Raw genomic sequence first — 22835 nt, 5'->3', positions numbered from 1 at the left:
CCGAGACGTTGTGACTTACTTTCTCGGTGTTTCTGTGATTTTAGGAATACCTGAAAAAAGAAAATGCACAAGAAGTCCTGGAAATATAAGTCACGTCCTGGAAATAGTGTAAAGTCTATTAAAGCACTATAAAGCCTCTGAGTTGCAATATTGTTTCCCCTCAGCTGAGGTCACATATTCATTAACAGAATGTTTACCGGAGGACCATATGGCCATTTCCTTGTCATGTACTAAGAGCAAAGTAATCACATATAACAAACTCCTGTTATGTCACGCTATACGTTCTCCTCAGACCTTCACTGAGTCTTAGAACCATGGTTACATACATAACCATCCATTCCCCTTACTTTATTTCTGGAACGACTGTATGTTTTATAGGCTGTATATATGAGGTCCTGAGGTGACTTTGCTATTAGTAATGAGTATAAAGAACATGAAAACTCCCATTGGTTCCAAAGGCCACAATCCTGACTGGAGCAAAGGAATAGAATGAAAGTTTACATATATAATGGTGTTTTTTATGAAGGAGTGACAAGGATGACAAGAATGGCCTGATGATGAGCGTGACATAGCGGCAGCCTTTTATACGCTGCATAGAGACTTGAACGAACAAACCATGAAAACGCCACTATTTCCAAAGGAAACTACTCTGGTAGTATGAAACAGAAGATATTAGTTACTGTTAGCATGGTGTTCACTCTGTGACTGTATTAGTTTCCTCTGGGTTCTCTGACATTCACCTCCCAAAAACATGTTGGTACATGGACTCGTTACCCTAAATTTCCTTTTGGTGTGAATGAGCGTGTGCATGTGTGATGCCCTGCAATGGACTGGACTATTCTTGTCCTGAACTCCGGACCACCTCGATCCTAACTGGGAGAAAGTGGTTACTGAAGATGAATGAACCCATCGACTCCAGTCACTTGTAAAGTAGAAATATTCCTAAGAATTTATTGTTATATGATGCAGAAGTCATAAACACTCAATTGCCCAATGAATTTGATGGTTTATATCCGTTGTCAGCATTTTCAGTAGGTCTTCACAGCTGTATTGCATACCAGTGCCCAAGTAGCAATGTTGTAATCGCAGTTATAATTTCCTGTAGTTTGGTTGTACGTAATAGTTTTATGACACATCAGAGGGTCAAGTCCAAGCATTACCTTTGCTTAGAAGCGGGAAGAGCAGGTGAAGCGCACACTGTCTCTGCTATATTCTGGGATGAAGAGGGACTTCATTCAGCTCCTGACACTGCTCCTTACTGTCCAGTGGGGTAAGAGTTACTCTTCCAAAACAAGGGTGTTCATATTTTACATGTATATAAGCAATTCCTGATTGATTAACTGGATTAAGTGTTTGATTAGGACCTACGGGAGCAAGGTTGGACACCCACAAATGAGAAAAATGTATTGTTGTTTATACTATATTGTCTTTATACTAATTCTTTTTTTTTTTTTTTAATTCAGTCTTCTTTTTTTTTTTCACTGTAACTGTTTTAAAAACGAGAGCTAGCACGCACTTGCAATAAGGTGACATAAAATTTTGCAGTTCTTTACTATTTTATGCCATCTTGACTTTGCACGTGTATCCCTGATATCTACTGTTTAATATCAGAGACCTTCGGCCTGGGCTTTTCTTGTTGTGAGAGACTGAGTTTGATCGCTGTAACCTTTGAAACAATCTGATTGTTAGGCTTTTTCCATTGCGAGAGGGCACATAGTTAAACAACAAAACATTTTTCAATAAAAAAAAAATAAATTGTCATTGATTGTGTCCTTTAGTCCTTCTTTTAAATCAAGGAGTATTACTTGTATTAATGTTTAAAAACTTATTAGTTTAAATACTGCACCTAATGGAGATACATATTTATGGTTGAGTTTTATACCAAGGGTAAAGAAAGATCTTAGTAAGTGGCTATGGGTGCCATGATAGATAGATCCAAAATCTAAAACTATGTAAATACCTTAGAAGGGACATTATTTAAAAAACAAAAATAATTAATAGTAGTATTACACAGCTCTACCAATCTCCAGTTATGAGATGATGTATGTATTTGTTATACTACATTTATTTCCCAAAAGCATCACAGTACAAAGATGATTGTTAAGAGTGAGCCTCTACTAACTTTCTACCATTTAAGATGATCTAAACTTTTGTGAAACTGTACCATAAACAGTATAAACAGTATTTAGGGTTTACATTCAAAACTGTGCTTTTTGAGATTTGAAGCTGAAATGTCAGCATGGATCATCTATTTATTCTTGATGATCTTACTCTGTAGTTTTTACCCTGGAGCATAGTAAGTGCACAGGATCAAGATGTGACTTTGTGTGCGACTGCACCGACTGCAGCGATGAGCAGGACTGTGGTGAGATACAGATTCACCTGATATTCTTTAAAACTCAATAATCTGACTCACTGTGTTTCGTGAGTTCAAAGAAATGTCTTTTGTTTGTATTTTTTATGCCTTTCTGCGATTTAACAGGTTATCGGGGGAGAGATTTTGTGTGCGATTTTGAGGATGCAAGGATGTGTGGCTGGACAGGTAAGTCAGCTGAAGGTGGATACACGTGGGAGAGACGTCAGAGCGGACACCCGCTGCCCAACAGTGGACCCTCATCTGACTACACCATCGGCACATCAACAGGTACGCACGCACACTGGAGTAATTTCTTAAATTGGATTCAGTATTTAAAGATGCATGGAAATTTCACTTTGTAGCAGCATGAATGTTAAAATAGTTCTTTGGCAAAAAAAAAAAGAAAAGAAAAGAAGAATAAAAAGTCTAGACAATTACCTAAGTTCGATATCTGGCATTTGCTTCTTTAATGAATGAATATGGTGCATGGCAGTATGGATAGATGGATGGATTTATGAACTGCTGAATGGATGATTCGGTTAATAGATTGATTGGTGGATTGACGGGTGGGTGAATGGATGATTAATTGAATTGGTGGATTGATTAATGAATGGATTTATGGACAAACCGATTCATAGATGGAATGATGGATGAAGAGGTTGATTCATGGATAATGGATTAATGAATGCAGTGATAGTTTGATTGATGGATGGTTTCATAGATGATGGATGATGCATGAATGGGTGGATGGATGATGAGTTAATTGGTGGACGGATGGATGGATAAACGGAATGGTGGACTGAAGGGTGGATGGATGGATGAACAGAAATGTTACATTGATTAATGATGATTAATCATTGATGAATTGATGGATGGATAGATTCATAGAATAATAGATGCACTGGTGGATGGATGGGTTGATTGATGGATGATGGATGGAATGGTGGATCGACAGCTGAGTGGACTGATCTACGGATACATGGATTAAATCTGATCTCCAGTGTGTGTATGTTGCTGTGTTGTGTGCAGGTTGGTTCATGGCAGTGACTGAGGTGAATGCAGACTCTCCTAGAACAGCTGTCCTCACATCTCCTATGATGAAACAGTCCTCCATGACCTGTCGCCTTCATCTCCGCTACTTTATGTGGGACTCAAGTATGCACACGCATCTCAGAAATGTCATGTTCTGAGATATAACACAGAGATGCATTCTCTTTTGGCTTGCCTTCTTTCATGTTTTCCTACATCATAATAATAATAATAATAATAATAATAATAATAATAATAAAACCCATATGTATCTACTGAATTGCATTACATCATACAATACATCCCAATTCTTAGTATACCCATGTTCTAGCTTTCACCATACTGGAAAATAGCCCTCTTTGGGCAGAAGTGTGGACTCCTGAGGGCCAGAATGCTGTGGTGTGGAGGCCGGAGAGCTCAAGTGTTCGTGCATGGAGAGAAGGCATCATATTCTTGGGACGTAATCCTGGCCCCTTTGAGATTCAGCTACATTCACGGCGTCAAGAAGGGAGAAGTGGAGACATAGCTATCGATCAGCTAGAGTTCATGAACTGTGCACTTCCAGGTACATCCGAATGAGCAGAAGAAAAATTAATTTCCCTTGACTGTTGTCAATAATTTATAGGAACTGTGCTCTTTCTCCATAACTAGTTCCTTCAGGCACTGAGAGCTGTGGGGTGGGCCTTTTCCAGTGCAAACTGGGAGGCTGTGTGGAAGAACGTGCAATGTGTGATGGCACAGATGATTGCGGAGATGGAACGGATGAGGAGAACTGCGGTTAGTGTGTTCATCCCACAGCCCTTATCATGATACACTATGTTAGACTACAGTACTTTAAGGTAACTATGGTTATGTCTTTATGGACCTCACTTTGTGCACAGGGGCATCGTGCTGGAACAGGTTTGGGCTTCTTAGTTCCGGTGAAGAGAAACTGTAATTCTATAGCATAATAAGATATGTGCTAAACAGATGTGTGCTTCCAACTTTGTGACAATTTTTGGTGTAAGGCTCATGTATTGGTGTGTGGCCATTTATTGGGCAGCACTATCAGGCAGACTAGTTCCAAATATTCATCCTATGTTCAATGTTCTGCTGGGTTCTACAGGAGGGTATATGAGTTGTAATTTTGAGAAAGACCTGTGTAGGTGGGACATAAGATCGATTTCATCATTGAAGTGGATAAGGACAAGCCAGATGAATATCTCAATGTCTGAGCCTCTAAGAGGCCCAGGGAGAGACCATTCCAGAAATTCTGCTTCAGGTACTTGCAGCTGTCCTTTGACTTGCAGTTTACAGTCCTCTGTATAGAATGTAAAGATCATTATGTATCAATGCCATTTTTTCAAGTTATATGATACTAATATATGGACATGTTTCTATTCACAGGTCATTTTCTATATGTTACCAGACCAGCTGAGATTAAGCAAGATTGGGCAACTTTTCAAAGTCCTCATCTGGAACCCACCAATAGCTCACATCCTTGCCGTGTAGGTTTTTTTTTTGTACTTCTATGGCATGTTATGATCATTTTGTTTAGTCATTCTCTACATTAGATATATCCATATTTGGAGTAGTTTAAATATTACGGCAATATTTATTATGGGAAAGTTCCTCATATTCAAGTCAGGTTACTTGATTTTCTGAGCTCACAATACAGATTATTAAAGTTGTGTATTGTGTAGTTCACACCTACCAGGTTGCCAGATTTTTCTGCGTAGAGGTAGACCACTGCCTTGAAGCAAAAGGACATGTCTTTAACCCTAAAAAATAGATAGAAAATGTGGACTGAAGGAGCAGATCACAAAAAAAGACTAATATGAAAATATATGAATATCAAGAATGCAAGCACTGCAATAAACATCTCGCAGGAGTCTAGTATATTGAAAATCTATTGCGGCATGACTAGTCCTAGTTGAAATGATCACGTTAATCACAGGTGGTCATGTGACTGTGATGCAGAGGTGCAGTGGCTGCTGGGAACTGAAGTCCAGAGTTCCCTCCGGCAATTCATGACAACTTTACTTTTAATTTATTTATATCTTCTACCGAGAGTTAATTGTGCACACAACCTAATGAAGACACAATATACTAAATCGAAGTCATAAACTAGTAATGTTTGAGTGGGATATCATAGTTTTAATTAGAATTAATTCATTAGTATCCTAATTATGTATTTAATACTGGCCACAGATAACATCCCATATATTTTGTACTGAACTGTTGGTATAGTCATCAGTATTTGGATGCATTTGGATTCTTTTTCTTGGCAGATGGTGATGTACACACACCAGTTTGGCGGCGTATCAGGGGGCCTATCAGTGCTGGTGGCAGAGAGACAGATTTACCCAGTGTGGGAGCGCGGGGGCTCACTGGGTGATCTGTGGGTGAAAGCTGAGATAGAGTTTGTCGTCAACAGCACATTTCAGGTACATGTTTTTTCATTTTTCTCTATTTTGACCATTAGAATAAAATAGGGCAGCCACCCTCTAATTCTGTCATTTCTTTTTTTTTTTTTTGTTTCTGTTGCTTAATCTTTCTCGGGTACTTGCTATCCTGCAGATATTGTTTGTTGCTGCAATTAGAGATCAACCATATGGAGGCATAGCGGTTGATGATATTACACTGTCCCCTGAATGCCGTTTGTCCAATGGTGAGATTCTTTATCCTTTTTTTATTCTCACATAGAATAAAATGTCAGTGACATATTAATCTCAACCTCTACCCTAATCACAACTCTGAATCTACCTCAAATTTGGACCCTAACATATATCATACTGTTCTTCTATTGAAAGAATATCACATTTATAATGATTGTGTACTGGAGAACCTACAGTATCTGTCTGCCAGAAGTGTATGATCCGATTTCTCTGCCAACAGAGTCAGTATTACCAGAGTCTATTCCCAAACCACCCAAAAAGCCCTGTACAGAGGCCACCAAGATTTGTGACTTTAACAAGGACTGCGCAGAGGGAGAGGATGAAGCACAGTGTGGTGAGTGTCGTTTTAGAATAGCATATGCTCTCAATAAATACAATACATACAACAAATAAGGGCTGGTGCAATGCAATTAATATTCAAACATTTTTAATGCAACTCAAATGTAAATGATGTGTGTTTTATGATTTCCACAGGAGACTTTTCATATGAGCAGGGTAGCAAGGGTTGGATAGACACCAGTATCGGAAACCAAGGCTGGAAGCTGATGGAAAATACCTCAGTTACAGGTGAGTCCTAATCCATGTGGAAGAAATGAGAAAGGTAAAAATAGAGCCAACGTACAGGTGCGGGAGAGAAATGTGGTCAACATCCATGACAGGGATAAAAATACAGGATCATATACAGTATATCTATGCTCCATACTCATATACAAGCACAAGGATACAGCCAGAAAATAGTAAACACGACAGCATCACAATTCTAACATGGCTGTTTTCTCTACATGCATGCATTCACTTCTTCAGTCTGAAAAATAAACAGTGGATATCTCTCTTGCTGGAGATATTTGTGGGAAAAAAACAAACATTTTGTGCCAGTTATATTTTCTAATATTATTTTGTCCTGACAAATCAATCTGTGCAGTTGTATACACGTAGATCTACAAATAAGTGGTGGCACAGGTTTCAGATGTGTGCAGATATTTCAGATATGTGCATGCTACTTCTGTTTGCAAGATTGTGAAAAAGCATGAGTAACACCTGTTATAACTGTACACCATCAGAGGAGTCTCAGACTGTTAAGAGTAGTGACCATTGGCAGCCCTGAGACCAAAAAGATGCACACACTAATACTCATAAGACTGAACTGCACTTGATGCAGAGAGTATAAACATGGAGGGACTATGAAAACTCAAAGGAAAACACTAAGAAATCATAGTGGAGAATCACAGCTATTACACATGTAATACATCACAAAGATATAGTAAAAATATGGAGGATGTAACTAGAGAAACTAGACAAGCAACACAGAACACTTAAGTGTTGCTAATAAAGTTAGTGTTGCTTATGAGGGGAAATTGAAGCTGGTGGACCCTATAGAGCTCTGTAGTATTCTCCAGAAAAAACACACTCACCACAGCAGAAAAGAAGACAGGAGATGATAGAAGGCTATTGGAGGTCAAGATACCTGTAGCTCCAACTGTATATACAAGCTGCTAAGCAGGTAATTCCATATTGTGTACCAGAGGTCCGACATGTGTGTGGTTCTAGAAGAAAAAGAATGATGTTTATTTATTTACGTTTTCAGAGGCGTTTTTATATGTGGGTGAAGCTGCTGGTCAGCAGCTGACAGAAGCTCAAACACGAACCCCTCCACTCGGCCCGTCCAGCCTTGCCTGCACTCTCAAGTTCTTCTACAGCCTCACAGGCAGCAACCCACACATAGGTACAAGGAACCAAACACTACAATCTGACACGACAACAATAGACCTTTCTGCATACACATAAAGAGCTAATCTGGTCCCTAACACGTACGCTACAAAAACATGCATATACCGCTCCTCTGACCCTAACACGCATCCATTACAGCAACACAATTGTACACACATACAGTAGACCACACTAACACATTTGGTGTTCTCTGTCTCCAGGTGAAGTGTCTGTAATGGTAGTGGACAGTGTGTTGGGCTCTCTGCCTCGGCTGTGGACGTTTGTTGGGAGGACAGGTGACAACCCGGAGGAATCATGGGTAAAAGAGGAGGTCTATATTGGTGCCAGAGATCGTCGCTTCCAGGTATTGGCATTTCTCATTTTACTACTGTAATAATGTCGGCATTACGCTGCTCAGAAAAGACAGCAGGTCCAGTGTAAGCGCTCGTAGTAGTAATGCAAAACTTTATCAATGTCTGTGCAGCATTGCTGCTTGCTCATCACTTTCTGCTCAGCTTTGGCTTTGCTCTGCTCATTACTCAGTTTGCCATGTTAGTTATTATGCCTCTCGTTAACCAGAAACACGTCCCTCAAAGACCAGACCCATACTAAACCACACCCCCTCCTGCTACAAATTTCATTTATTACACAAATCTGATTATTATAACTCACCTTCTCCACCTTTCTCTCTGTAAGCTGGAGTTCAGAGCTCGTGCTACAAATCTTAACTCAGATGTAAGAATAGCAGTGAAGGATGTTCATTATGTCCACTGCAACCCAGAATATATACCCTCTACTGTTGATGGTAAGTATATTCCATCTACTGCTGATGATTCAACTCACATGATATATATTCATTTCTGTTGTGGGAAGATCTTGAAATATTGGTATTGGTAAATTGTTTAAAATAAAACGTTTGAGAAACAGTAGGGAGATGGGGCACAACTAAACAATGGGCATGGTAGAGAAGAGAAAATGAGGTTTTAGATTGATAGCACTGTTCATTTACTTTTTATAGAGGTTTTATTGGGAATAAGATTTCCCTTATACAACATTTCATCAGTAATGGACAAATCATTAATCAAGACAAGCAGATTATAACATGTTGTAATTACTCTCTATATACAGTATTTGCTAATAGGACAGAGCTTACTGTTGCTTCCTAATTTTATTTCTGTTAACATGGATTTATTCCTCTTTATGTTCTGTGTGTTTGTTTTCTTCATCAAACAGGACTATCATGTAACTTTGAGACTGACCTATGTGGATGGTACCAAGATCAAATGGACAACTATGACTGGAGTGTTCAGAACGGCATTGACCACACTATTGGAACTGGTATGGAAAACATTCGACTTTCAAATAGTTTCCTATGTAATAAATGTTGCAGTATGAACAATTGAAAAATGAATTTAAACTATTCTATATTCTCGATAATACTACAACACTGCTTAGATTAAGTAACAACTTGTTCACTGGGACTTGTATGGCAGACACTGCACTTAATCTAATAAATGAATAAAAAATTGTCGTTGTTTAACAGAGTAACACTTTATTAATATGTGAAGGGTTTTGTTTGTCAGGAGTTGTTTCTTGAACATTTATGGAAGGAGTCTCCAGTGTGAGCACTTTGTAACAGTAAGCTTTGCACTGTGGGAGACGCTACAGGATAGAGGACTTTGTGCTTTTCGGTTTCTCTGTAATATGAAAAGCTTATTCCGCACTATATAAAATGTAACTAAAATGAACAAAAAATTATAATAATTACATTTTTTTAAATTGTAATTACAAACTAATGTTGTATATGATCAATTAAACACTTTGGGATGTGCTGTTATTGGAAAATAATCAACTTCAGGGTTGAAACAGAGTTTAGCGGGTAAGGGAAATAGAACGTATACTTTTATTAATTTGAAAATAATTTTTTATTTATTAATTAATAATTCATTTTAAATTACTTTCAACCCCTGCTTGTATGTAATAACACCTCCTTCTAGGTAGAAGTCTGGTGGTGGATATGTGGGACACAACACTACAGGATCTCTCTGGACGTCTTCTTTCATTGCGCCAGAATTCAATGGATGCGCACTGTCTCTCATTCTTCTACAAACTCTACGGACCTCAAACAGGTAATATACAAATGAAGAAAAGTCTGCTTGGTGCATAAACATTAACTTTTAGCCCAAATGCATCCCTTTTAGAAATAAAGCCTACATTCAAGTCTATATTGAAAGGTAGACTGCGATTAACGCTTTGTACATGCGACTATTTCAGGTGCGCTCAATGTTAAGCTGCTGTTCAGTGACGGCTCAGAGCAGCTGTTATGGACCCGGTTTGGGGCTCACGGAAATGTGTGGCAGGAAGGACACTGCCGAGTGCCTCAACAGATTATTAACTACCAGGTACAAGTTTTTGAGCACCATATATGTACAATATTATATTCTATATTTATTATAATTTGACGGTGCAGTTTGTAATGTTTTTCAGTGTCTTGGTGGGATTGGTCAGAAATCTTTCAGGAGTGGGCAGGAATGAGATTTAAAAAAAAATTCCCACACACACACCACTAATACAAAGCATCTGTTAGCTTGTGGTATCTTCTTAAGCCTTCATTAAAGAACGAATTTTCCTTTTATGTGAGATATGACAAGTTGGAATTTGTGTGAGTGGAAACTCAGTGTATATACAGTATGAGTATGTTTATTTCCATTTCTATCTGTCCCTCACTTTCTCTATCTTTCTCATTCAGTTGGTGTTTGAGGCAGTGCGCTCAGGTTTTGATGGACAGGTGGCTATAGATGACGTGGCATTTGTAAAAGGCCTGTGCTCTTTGCCCACTATGTGCTCATTTGAGGGTCAGCGTTGTGGCTACACTAACAATAGAGATGGTCTCTGGGTTCTCCAGACTTGGCATGCAACAAGGATTGGCCCTAAGACTGACCACAGTCTCGAGACAGAGATGGGTTAGAAAGAAGTTGAAATGTCAGAGAAATTAAATAATGAGTTTTTTGATGGTGGGAGATGATTGAGTGATATTTCATGTCACCTCAGGGTTCTACATGCTGGCCCACAGTGGTGTGGATGTCCTTCCCCAGGGCAGTGTGGCGACTCTGAACTCTCCTGTACGCCGTGGTTTGACTCACACTGAGTGTGTCTATTTCTGGTATAACATGGGGGGAGATCACCCAGGTTAGACAGCATAAACACACATATTTAATATTTTCCTGATAGGACAGTACTGAAGAACTTGATCTAATACAGTAATGTGAAAAAATAAGTACACCCTTGGCCTCAGAAGCTAGTACTCCCCCCTTTAGCAGAAATAACTTCTTTTGCATAATTGTCCACCAGTCTCTGACATCGGCTTGCTGGATGGAAAGGGAACAGCAGGCACTAGATAAGAGAGGGGTATAAATAAGACAGGTTCCACCTACACTCCCGAAGCAGGTTCTAATCACTGGCACTCAATCTTGAACACCCGATTCAAATTTTATGGATCTGAAGGTCTGATAAATGTAGGGGTGTACTTACTTTTTCCACGTGACATCTGTTTTTTTGTTAATTTAAATTGTGAAAATTACCACAAAATGTCAATTTTATGTGTTATCTGTATCATTATGTATCACCTCTATTAATAGGCACTGTTCAAAGAGGATCAAATGTTTGCTTGTCCAAATATGTCAAAAAAGCCAAACATTTCCATGGGGTGTACTTATTTTTTTCACATGACTGTTTATCACACAGGTACTTTGAGTATGTATGTAAAGCCTGTTGATGGGGACAGGATCCTGCTGTTCTCCAGCAGTCTGAATCAGGGACATGTCTGGCGCCTTGGCATGGGCAATGTTAGCTGGCATGGAGACTGGCAGGTAATTATCTCATCAATACCCAAAAGTCCTTTGAAGTAGTTGTGGAAAAAATATTTGCATGCTACTACAAATACAAATTACAAAATAGAGGAGCCCTGCTTTACTAAAGGTTTGCATAAGTAATAACACCTGCCAATGAAATTCAAGCTAATTTAGTAATAGGGTCAATAAATTATACTGTCTCTTTGGTTGCTTTACTGTACCACAAGTACAGTAATCACAAGTACTTTAGACAGCCGCTTTTTTTTACAATCTTCGATCTAAGTAGCTTTCTCTGCTAGCTATCCAAACACATCAAGAATTATAAAGTATATGTATAATGTATCATACGTTTAGTATCATTGTTTATCACAATGTATCATTATTTAATTGTAAAACCTTTTTATGAGGAGATGTTTATTTAGCATTTTGGAAGGAGTCCCCAGTGTCAGCTTCATAACAGTCTGAGGCAAAGCTGTAAAAACTAATTTTAGTTTCTCAGTGACCTGACCAGAACGTCCAAAACACACCAACTATTGGTGGAGAGGAGAGGAGAGTGATGTAGCCAATTCAGGGATGGAGATTATTAGGAGGCCATGATAGATAAGGGCCAATGGGGGAATTTCACCAGGACACAGGGGTTATACCTCTGTTATACTTTTTTTTTACGAGAAGTGTCAATACAATAGCATTTAGCTAACCTCACAGACAGGAAACCTACAACCGTTATGGGCAGGACACTTCAGATTCTAGAGAGCATTTGATTGGACAGAAAATCTGACGAGAAGCTGAAGTGCAGAATGATGTCATCAAAATTGTTCATCTGTATTGGTGGTAGAGAGAGAGTGTAAATTTTGAATGCATATATCATCTAAATGCGAATTTTGTCGTTGTTTTGGAGCGCACTAGCTAATAGACAACCTTAAGGTTAACATATTCATATGAAAAGCCATAAAACTTCAATTTTGATTTCATGGGGAATTTGAGAGAGTGGGAAAAAAAGCGAGGCTGGTAAGAAACAACTTTTTATAGCTGATATAATGTAAACTATATCTGTTACTAACTTGTTTTGTGGACCTTTCACAACATTAACTGTAACTATAAATGGATAAAGAGTAACTGTTGACACATTGCTGAGGTATAAGAGGAATAAAACACTTCAGAATGCACTGCACTGTTACTGGAAAATTATCAGATTCAAGGTGGTAACAGTAACTAACGTTCAACCCCACTGTTAATTGTTTTCTTTTAACAGTATGCATTATCATGTTTAATTCCTTACTTAAAACATGCTGTAATGTTTGTCCATCAGTTGCAGTTTGAGGTGGTGGGAGGAGGAGAAAAAGACACTTATTTTGCTATTGATGACATCAGCTTCTCAACTCACAGCTGTCCTACACCAGGTTTGTTTAAATGAATGAATGAATGAATGAATGAATGGTCAGGATGACTGTTTTCCCTTTTTTTGTTTCGATTCATTTTTCAGACAAAGTATGTGATCTGGAGCGAGGTCTGTGTGGATGGAGCAACACTCAGAACCAGCATTTGGATCACTTAGATTGGGAGCTAAGCAACCTGCTGTCTGAAACACACTACCCCACCCCACCATATGACCACACACTGCACAATGAGAGAGGTTTTTGTATTTTATATCTCTGGCGTTGCCTAACAAGATACATCAACCAAGCCATCCTGTAAGATTTTGTCACAAGCATATTTTAGCACTGTTATCATTTTTACCAACATTATTGTCTTAACTTATAGGTCACTTCCTTTTCCTTCCACACACTCCACGGGACACTGCTACCCGTAATGCCTGGCTGCTGAGTCCCCATCTTCCTCCCACCAAAGGCACCTGCCTGTATTTTTGGGTTTATCAGCCTGTCGCCCGTAAGCCCATATCTGTATTCTAATTTCTCACTTATCAGAAATAATTCATTTTTAATTATATAATAACGTAGTAGTAATGATCTTCTTCTACTATTTCTCATTTGGAGGTTATGATAGATATAGCCAGTGGTTTCCCACTGAAACTAAGCAGGGTTAAGCCTGGCCAGTACTTGGATGGGAGACCTCCTGGGGAAAAATAAGGTTGCTGCTGGAAGTGGTATTAGTGAAGCCAGCAGGGGGTGCTCACCATGTGGTCTGTGTGGTCTTAATGCCCCAGTAATGCAACGGAGACACAAAACTATACAGACGGCAGTCTTTCGGATGAGACATTAAACCGTGGTCCTGACTCTCTGTGGTCATTAAAAATCCCAGGATATTTCTCCTGGCGAAATTCCCCAGTTGGCCCTCTATCATGCCCTCCCAATAATCTCCATCCCTGAACTGGTTACATCACTCTCCTCTCCTCTCCACCAATAGCTGGTGTGTGGTGTGTGTTCTGGCACACTATGGCTGCCGTCACATCATCCAGGTGGATGCTACACAGTGGTGGTGGTCGAGGAGATTCCCCTCCATACTATGTAAAGCACTTTGAGTGCCTAGAAAAGCACAATATAAATCTAAGGAATTATTATTATTATTATGATATGCTGTAAAATTGCATCAAGACCTCACTGATATTATTGCTTTAATAAACAAAAACTTTAGTTGGTTGTCTGGTTCTTTGTAGAAGACAGTAAGTTGGTGGTTTGGGTGCTCTCCAACGTGACCAAAACTGAGCTTTTGAGCCTCACTGCGGCTGGAGAAACATGGACGCGTTTCAGGTTGAATGTCACTTCAGAGACTGAGTACCAAGTGAGTTTTCACTTAGAGATTAATGATGCTAAAATTGTGTGTTTGTCTGTCTAACATACCTGCATGTGATAGAGGTTGTGTATAATTTTTCTGTGTATATGTGTGCACATGTAACAGATTGTGTTTGAGGGACTTAAAGGAGAAAAGGGTGTTCTTGCTTTGGATGACTTTGGCTACACTGTTGGGGTCAACTGTGTCGGAGAACAGACAGACAAGATAAGTAAGTTTCCAATTATGTCCATAAGTATGATGTGTCCAATTATGTCCATTATGTACACTATATGGCTAAAGGTTTGAGGACACCTGACCAGCACACCCATATGTGGGTCTTCTCCAAACTGCAGCCACAAAGCTGGAAGCACACAACTGTAGCATTACAATTTCCCTTCACTGGAACTAAGAGGCCCGAACATGTTCCAACAATGACAATGCCCCTGTACACAAAGTGAGCTCCATGAATATATGGTTTGCCAAGGTTGAAGTGGACAAACTCGAGTGGCCTGGAAAAAGATCTGGCCTCAACCCCACTGAAGACCTCTGGGATGAATTAGAACAACCAATTGTGCCCCAGCCTTTCTCGCCCCAACTTCAATGCCTGATCTCACTAATGCTCTTGTGGCTGAATGAGCAAATCCCCACAACCACACTCCAAACAGCAAAGAGGGGACTAAATCTGGAATGAGCATGAGACAAGCACATATAAGTGTGATGATCAAGTGTCCACAAAAGTTTGGCCATACAAGTCAGACTTGCACACTGAAAACGGGTTCAACAATAAAACTGTTAATGGTATCAGCAAACATCTCTTTTGTCCTTTAAATCAATACTTTTCCCCCTTCAGCTTTAACATCACCTAACAACACAGGAGCAATTGCTTCCTCAGTGGTAGTAGCACTTCTGCTGATGGTGACGCTAGGTGTTTTACTGTTCCTCTACCTGAGGATGCGTGAACATGCCAAATCTCAGACACAGGACTCAAGTGGTCATCCAAGCTTTGCAAATGATCTATATGAACCGGTAAGTACTTATCATTAACAGGCCTATGTTCTCTGTCTGCTACTTATGAGACTGAGAACATAATATGAGAGTAAATCCTGTGTATGTGATATAATATAGTAATATAAATATGTACAGTATGGCGAGCTAGTTAACTAGTTAAGTGTGTTAACTCCAAACTAAGAGAAATAAACTCTCTGTGATCATGTAGAACTTCATATTTGCACCCTCAACAAAAAAAATTCACAAAAAAATGTGTCTATAATTGGTGTATTAATAACCCTGTTTTCACCCCCAACAGAATCATGTTGATTTACCTTCCATCTATAGTCCAGTAAGTAAGCAAGCAGTTTTTACAGTATATGTGTTCTCGAGTTAAAAGATAAAGCGATTGTGTCTCTAACAGTTGTGACATGTCTGTTTTACAGGAGCAGGAGGTGGCATAAGATTGCCACTGTGATTGTGCAACTTGCTGAAGGGACTTTGTGCAAATCATACGATGCCACAGCAGAAGAACTACTTGTATCGTTGCATTCACACATCCGTAAACTCATCTAGCAGACTACTCAGTTCTGTTAGTTGTATTATTTGTTTTTAAAATTCTGATTACACTATAGTGCAAATCTGGATTTCAAATTACAGGTTAACATTAATGCACTCGTTCGAATACAGTATCACTTCTACGGTAACAACTTAAACGGGGATTTGTATAGCAGACGCTCCACGTACACAGATGGGGGTTTTTTTTTAAAGAAAAAAAAAGTGTGCAGTTCTTGATATTTTCTGTGGGGAGACGTTTATTTAACATTTACGGAAGGGATCTCCAGTGCTGGCGTTTTGTAAGAGTCAGAGATTAAGCCGTTCTTTTAAGTTTTCCAAGACGGGAAAGTCTGCAAGATGGAGGGCTTTGAGGTTTCTCGGGTAACATGAGAAGCTGCATTTTTTTTTTCAACTTATTAAATTGAAAACAGAAAAAAAAGAGAGACTGGTGAGGAATTAAATGATGTCTTATTCCTTACTTATGGCATGATGGTGCTCTGGACTGCTGAGGTTAGTAGTATGGGAGTGTGCCAGGACATACTTTTAGTAAAGAAGTCAAGATCTAGAAGATGATACGAGTAGTGGACCATTACGTTAAAGTGTATAGGAATAGGATAAAAAGTCTACTACTAATTAGTATTACTACTACACTACTACTAGTAATTCCATTGTAGTGGATAATCTGACAAGACCTATACAATTAAAGGTTCTAAAAACTAATGTAGAAACATAAGGAGCTCATTTGATGCTGTTAGAATGAACATTTTATATGTTTATATGTTATGAGCAATAATTGAGCATCAGCCTTCTGGTTTTGGAAAAGCATAAGCAAATTTGAACTGCAAGTCCTTTGAAAAGCCACTGTATACAGAAAGAATGACCTGTGTTAAATAGTTGTCTCATTGTTTTCAACATAAGAACAAATTTTACAGTAAACACATACCCAAATGGAATCATAAAACAATATTTTAATATCTAGAGGAGCTCTATTTTTATTGTAATTATAGTGATGTAAAATGTCAACATTTGAAGGGAATAAAAAGTGTAATTTGATATTGGAGATAAGCTATTTTATTTCACAAAAAACCCTTTTCGTATATCTGTACAATGTAACTTGCTATCAGAACACTGATTAAAGTCATAAAGCGCATTTATATTCGCAATTTTTGAATGATCCTAAATGTAGCTTATTAACCAAAAAGTGTCGTGTCTCAGGTTTGCTTCTTTAGTTTTGCATTGGAGATAAGAAGCTAAAAATACATCCAACGTAGTATCATGGAAACAGCACGTCTTCATTTTCACACGCCTCAAAGACATCATTTTTAGTAATACAATTTCTACATAAACATTTTAATAAATGGCAGAATCAGTCCATAAATTTTTATCCGAATCACTATATGTTTTGAAGAAGAATTTGGTTCCAGCCTGAAGATTAAAACTTTTATGAATGTTTTACACCCTTTTTCATTGTTGCCATGTCTCAATAAAAACCCCACCTCATCTAAATCCCAAAAACTGTGCGAAAAGACTTGAAACTAGCCCAAATGTTTGGTTAATTTGTTAAGGGAGACGTATTTTTTCTTTTTCTCTGCCTTTGCTTGGCAGACAAGGCCACAGTGAACAATAACCATAAAACAAAACTAGATAGAAGTAACATTATGTAGCAGCCGAAAATGTGGTTACGTAATGTTAAATCTAAGTATAATTATGTAAGAATTTAACCTAAACTTTACAAGGAGTACATTACATTTGTCAAGGTCGCATGGTGGCTTAGTGGTTAGCATGTTCGCCTCACACCTCCAGGGTCTGGGGTTTGAGTCCTGCTGGGGTCATGTGTGTGCGGAGTTTGTGTGTTCTCCCTGTGCTGTGGGGGTTTTCTCTGGGTACTCCAGTTTCCTCTCCCAGTCCAAAGACATGTATGGTAGGCTGATTGGCATGTCTGTAGTGTATGAATGGGTGTGTGTATGTGATTGTGCCCTGTGATGGACTGGCACCCTGTCCAGGGTGTACCCTGCCTTGTGTCCAATGCTCCCTGGGATAGGTTCCAGGTTCCCTGTGACCCTGAAAAGGAGTAAGTGGTAGAAGATGGATGGACATTACATTTGTCTCATTTATTACAAAAAGTGAACTTAAACTTTGAGAGATTTATCTCCCAAACAGTGTTAGCTAGCATATTTACAGTGTTACAGTGTTACCTAACCGTGTTAGTTAGCATATTTGTCAGCAGGCTAACACTATCATGTAGTTTACACGTTAAAAAACGTTATTGCCTATAAAAATGTTTACAGAAACAGAAGTTCAAAATGTTCAACTAAATAGTAAATTAAGTTCATTGTGAAGAAAAACGTACATGTTTTGCAGTTGCCGATTGATTCCTTCTAGCTGCGGCCTTGTCTCCACAAGTACCGTGGAAAATTCCAGAAAACGATTCGTGACGTAACGAGCCTGTTCTCTTTCAGGTCCGCGTCCTCAAACGTATTGTTTGGGTCTAACCCAACTACCTGACTGGACAAGTTAAACCAAACAACGCTAAAGAATTTCAGAGTGTATATAGTATCTTACCGTGTCACAAAAAAGAGAAAAAATACACATTGACAACTCTATGTGTCACATAATGCGACTCCTAATGTGAGTCCACTTTTGTGTTCGACAGAAAATTGTTTAAATGTCATTATTATTCATAATAATATTTCCCTACTGTTTAATTGGAATAAACGCATTTTAAACAGTTGTGTGCCTTAAAAATTAACTAGACATTGATTTCAAGAGGTTATGATTCAATTTTGCACGGGAATAATTTGTAGGTCTGTGCTAAACGCTGAAACAGTGCATGGCGACACCCCTAGCAACGGTGTAATGTCTCCACGGCAACATCCTCGCAGCTTCTGCCCTCGCGTGCACCTCAGGAGCACCAGTAGCTACCATGAACCCAGCAGACGAGATGAAAACAGTAAGAAATCCACAACCGCAATAATTACAGGGACGGTGCATGAGCGCGCGCGCGCGCGCGTGTGTGTGTGTGCTCACGCTGGAATGTTCAGACCGCAGAGAAGTAGAAGGAGACGAAGAAGAAGACCGAATGGTTGGGATGGGAGGACAGTAAATGACAGCGTCTCGCGCGCACGCAGCCCACGCGTTTTAAACGCTCCTATAAGCACGCGCAGGAGCCACCGGGCAGAGGCTTTACCGCGGATAACCTTCCTGCACCCCTCGGACAGTGTCATGGACCCTGCGGTGCTCATCTTCCTGCTGTACCTGATGATAGCACACGACCTGGTATGCGGACTGATTCAGTACCGGGCGCAGGCGGCCAAACCGCACAAGAGAGCCGCTCTGACGTGGCGCTCCAGGTGAGGTTGTTTTTTGTTTGTTTGCTTGCTTGTTTTTCTTGAGCTTGTGTGCACCTCTCTATAATGCATGTATTATAATAACCCTCACACCATACCACAGTTGTCATGCTGTTAACATATCCATGGCATTGTAACTGAAGTTAAGTCTAACTATCTGTGATGTTTTATGAAAAAATATCAAATGTTAAGAAAAAATATCACGGGCAGAAAAATGTGCAAAACTAAAACCCTCAATCCACCCAGAACAGACTTTTCCCAATATCACTGGAGTGCAAAGTGTTCTCCCTGTGTCCATATAGACTGCCTCCAAAACCAACCCAGTAGGTGGATTGGCAACATTAACTTGACACAGGTGTGAATCATTGTGCAAATGTGTGTGAAATGTGTCCGGCAATAGACTGGTATCTCATCCAATATATATTCCCACCTCATACTTGGTATTCCTTATTTTTGGAAAGGTTTAACACTTTTTGTAAATGTACTTGACAACACTTTAGTTCCATTTGGCCATGAAAGCATTGGTGAGATCATTTGTAAAATGTACAATTCATTGGCATTGGAGGCAAGGCTTTGGGCTGACCAGTCAAGTTCTTCCAGTTGCTCCATTTGAGCTTAGAATCCAAATGATTATTTTTTAACTATAAAAAAAATCCCAGCTATAACTGCACATGGTGATCTTAGGCTTGTGTCTGGCTGCTCAGCCATGAAAAGTCTGTTGCTAAGCACCTTATGAAGCATTCTATTGCTGATGTTGAGTTTAAAACTCAATAGTGATTGTCAAAAAAAAAAAAAAAGCGATTTTATACACTGTTTATTCAGCACTCCTCAGACTCTACCACTTTGGAAGAATTTTGGCAAACCCTCAAGTTATACTGTATTAATTTTCTTCAAACAATAATTATAGATATAGATCAAGGGCAACATGGTAGTGCAGCAAGTAGCATTGCCACCTTACAGATCTGGGGTCACTGGTTCAATCCTGTGCTTGCATTGTTGTCTGTGTGAAGTTTTACATATTCTGCGTGTGTGCATGTGTTTCCTCCAGGTTCACCTGTTTCCTGGTACCATGCTGTTCGGTGCTTTGGTTCCTCTAGGTGTGAATGAGTGTATGAATGTTTGTGCGCATGGTGCCCTGTCACATGCCCAGTGTTCCAGGGATAGGTTTCTTGGATAATATATGCTGCATTATTCCTCTAAACTGAGTGTTTTTCTGTTTCTCTCTCCTTTCAGTGCCCGTATCTGCCATGGCCCGTGGAGAGTCAGCAGCACGTCTGTGAGGTCAGATAGACTCAGATGGAAGAAGACTTGCCGGATAGTCAGGAAGGCATGAAATTAACGAGGATGGAAACGGGCTCTATAATGAACTGTGTGTTATCACATTAAGCATATTTAATTTATACTATGCCACACACTGCCTTTTACCAGACAATGATTGTAATTGTTTTCGTTTATTAACAGTGAAGTTTAGATGTTTTTAATATAAACGCTCTCTGTATGGTGTGTATGAGTTGTTGTATTTGGCAAGAGACTGAGGTGCTATTTTTATTCATGTGATGTTTCAAAAGGATTTCTTCACTAGATACTAGATTGCTGTTGGATGTTTCCGTACACATATGTGGTCCATTTAAAGAAAAGTAGCAACTGTGTTTTTGCAAGTTGCTCTGGATGAGAATGTCGGCCAAATGACTAAATGTAGATGTAAATACATGTGTTATTTATGTTAAAAAATAACTAGTCTGTTGTATTTCCCACTGATATTGAATATATATATATATATATATTTTTTAAATGAATAAAACAAAGCAACAATAACAATGACTATAAATAAGCTGATGCATTGTGGACTGGACACTCAAACTACAGAACCAATACAGCTCATTATTAATTTCAGAAGGCTTAAAGTGAGACTTTCTGAAGATGCACATTATTACAAAGGGGTGGACAAATCATAAATTCATTAGCTAGCCCACTGGGAAGGTAAAAGCTCCAATGTGCTGCCCAATGTGCATGTTTTGCTTACCCGGAAACCTAATCGACTAGACTAAAAAGCAGTCTTTAATCCGTGCTTTATATGGTAAGTTGTTAAATTGATTAATTGTCCATGTTTATGTCAACAAATGTGCCACTGTGAAAGAAATGTCTTGCATAAACAACACCCACCCACACCTTTCTACTCGAGGAAATATAAAATGGTGATTTCTCACCTAGAGTTCCCAATCTATCTTATCCAAAAATAAGTGACGAGTAGCGTAAGTCACTTTCTCTCCAACCCACACAGCATGTGTGTCCATAAGTGCTACCCACGCAAGAACATATTTTGCCATTATTAATTAAATTAATGCCAATATCGCAACAGTGTCAAAGGAATAATGGGGTGTGGACAGTTAAGGTGGTTCACTTAAAAATGTGACATAAGACACTGAACGAGCAAACAATGCCATAGCCATCACCAGCTCCTTCACCGGCTTCTTCTTGGATGTCTGTGAGTGGGTGGTGACAATGACAATTTCTCTTCACCCATTTTTGTCCCAAGGCTGCTGTCTCAGCTTGAGACTGCTCTTTTAGCCTGTAACAGCACTGCAAAGCACAACAGCAAAGCACCACATCATCAGATCCACAGATGCACTGTAGTAATCGAGTTGAGTGATGAGCAGTGATTAGAATATGAGGTATAGGCGCTGACAGAGTCATTTCACATGGCTGACCCAGTTCTGAATGTGAAGAAAGCAACATACAGAGGGCATCTGGTGCTGAGTTAGTCATCTGTGATCTGAGAATAGTCCTGGAGCTTGAACTTGAGTCAGCAGGCTAGTTGTGCAACAATGGCATAAAGCAAAATGAATAAACTGACACCTATGTTTGAAAAGAGACCAATAGAAATCAAGTGTATTCAATACAATTTAAGTGTCTATACAACTCTAGAGCATTCAATCACTATGTTCAATTCAGTTCAATTCAATTTTATTTGTATAGCGCTTTTAACAATGGACATTGTCTCAAAGCAGCTTTACAGAAACATATAAACACAGGATACAGATGTAAAACCCATGCCTGTGTGCTTATGTAATTACTGTTATTACAATAAAAAAGATTAAAATAATGATAACGATAGGGGAAAACGACACCTTGGAAAGAATATCATATGATCTACTTTTGTTAAAATATGATGCACTGATATTGCAGTTTCGTCATAATATATTAATGTATATTAAAATGTACAAATTAAACGTATTCAAATTTGATATTTTATTCGTCCGTCAGTTGGTTTACATGGACAACAATAATCCAATATGAACCCAATTAAGACAATACTCTGATTAAGAAACTAGCATGTAAACAGCGATTATTGATGACCTTAATCCGACTAAAGTCATAGTCGAAGTAAACACAAATGGAATTAAGACGTGTGGAGTATTCCTGTTTTAGTCGCATTATCGACATGTATTACAGACATGTACACACCTTAATCACACTATTAACGTCGTTTGAGAGTTTTCACCGCATTTTGCGACAGGACACGTACACGCACGGCAGCGCTCGACTGTTTTACGGCAAACAAGAGAGCACGGCTGCGTCCGAAACCGCGTACTTACCTACAATATAGCAGGAA

At 39.1% G+C, this 22835-nt stretch overlaps 2 protein-coding genes and 1 long non-coding RNA gene across 3 annotated transcripts; 2 read left to right on the top strand and 1 right to left on the bottom strand.

Moving 5' to 3' along the window:
• Positions 1-96: 96 nt before the first annotated feature.
• Positions 97-16928, top strand: mamdc4 (MAM domain containing 4). The gene is made up of 29 exons (XM_017493367.3): positions 97-1270; positions 2279-2365; positions 2483-2644; positions 3386-3511; positions 3717-3950; positions 4037-4162; positions 4491-4646; positions 4772-4872; positions 5656-5811; positions 5945-6035; positions 6263-6376; positions 6517-6609; positions 7628-7765; positions 7971-8113; positions 8446-8554; positions 8983-9087; positions 9747-9878; positions 10024-10151; positions 10499-10712; positions 10801-10938; positions 11494-11618; positions 12910-13000; positions 13084-13233; positions 13362-13487; positions 14215-14339; positions 14457-14559; positions 15181-15356; positions 15637-15669; positions 15764-16928. The coding sequence occupies exons 1-29, from the start codon at positions 1219-1221 to the stop codon at positions 15779-15781; spliced, it is 3552 nt and encodes a 1183-aa protein (XP_017348856.1). The 5' UTR covers positions 97-1218; the 3' UTR covers positions 15782-16928.
• Positions 5089-18309, bottom strand: LOC128635346 (uncharacterized). The gene is made up of 3 exons (XR_008398324.1): positions 18226-18309; positions 17623-17936; positions 5089-5145 (listed from the first exon to the last, which is right to left on the bottom strand). It is a non-coding gene; the product is annotated as an uncharacterized LOC128635346 (long non-coding RNA).
• Positions 18310-18647: 338 nt separating this feature from the next.
• LOC108278638 (uncharacterized) lies at positions 18648-21022 on the top strand. Its single transcript, XM_017492097.3, has 2 exons — positions 18648-19225; positions 20456-21022. The coding sequence occupies exons 1-2, from the start codon at positions 18648-18650 to the stop codon at positions 20553-20555; spliced, it is 678 nt and encodes a 225-aa protein (XP_017347586.1). The 3' UTR covers positions 20556-21022.
• The last annotated feature ends 1813 nt before the right edge of the window (positions 21023-22835 follow it).

This window comes from Ictalurus punctatus, chromosome 18, assembly GCF_001660625.3.
Source record: "Ictalurus punctatus breed USDA103 chromosome 18, Coco_2.0, whole genome shotgun sequence".
Classification (NCBI taxonomy): domain Eukaryota; kingdom Metazoa; phylum Chordata; class Actinopteri; order Siluriformes; family Ictaluridae; genus Ictalurus; species Ictalurus punctatus.
The sequence above is the reverse complement of the archived record's forward strand: the minus strand, read 5'-3'. Positions and strand labels throughout refer to the sequence as shown.

What these genes read in the sequence shown, in the direction of transcription:
- LOC108278638 (XM_017492097.3), top strand. Translation starts at nt 18,648, where the DNA reads ATGATTCAATTTTGCACGGGAATAATTTGTAGGTCTGTGCTAAACGCT. An exon ending in GCTCTGACGTGGCGCTCCAG is followed by an intron (nt 19,226 to 20,455) that starts GTGAGGTTGTTT and finishes CTCTCCTTTCAG; the next exon opens with TGCCCGTATCTGCCATGGCC.
- mamdc4 (XM_017493367.3), top strand. Translation starts at nt 1,219, where the DNA reads ATGAAGAGGGACTTCATTCAGCTCCTGACACTGCTCCTTACTGTCCAG. An exon ending in TCGTCAACAGCACATTTCAG is followed by an intron (nt 5,812 to 5,944) that starts GTACATGTTTTT and finishes GCTATCCTGCAG; the next exon opens with ATATTGTTTGTTGCTGCAAT. An exon ending in AGAGGATGAAGCACAGTGTG is followed by an intron (nt 6,377 to 6,516) that starts GTGAGTGTCGTT and finishes TGATTTCCACAG; the next exon opens with GAGACTTTTCATATGAGCAG.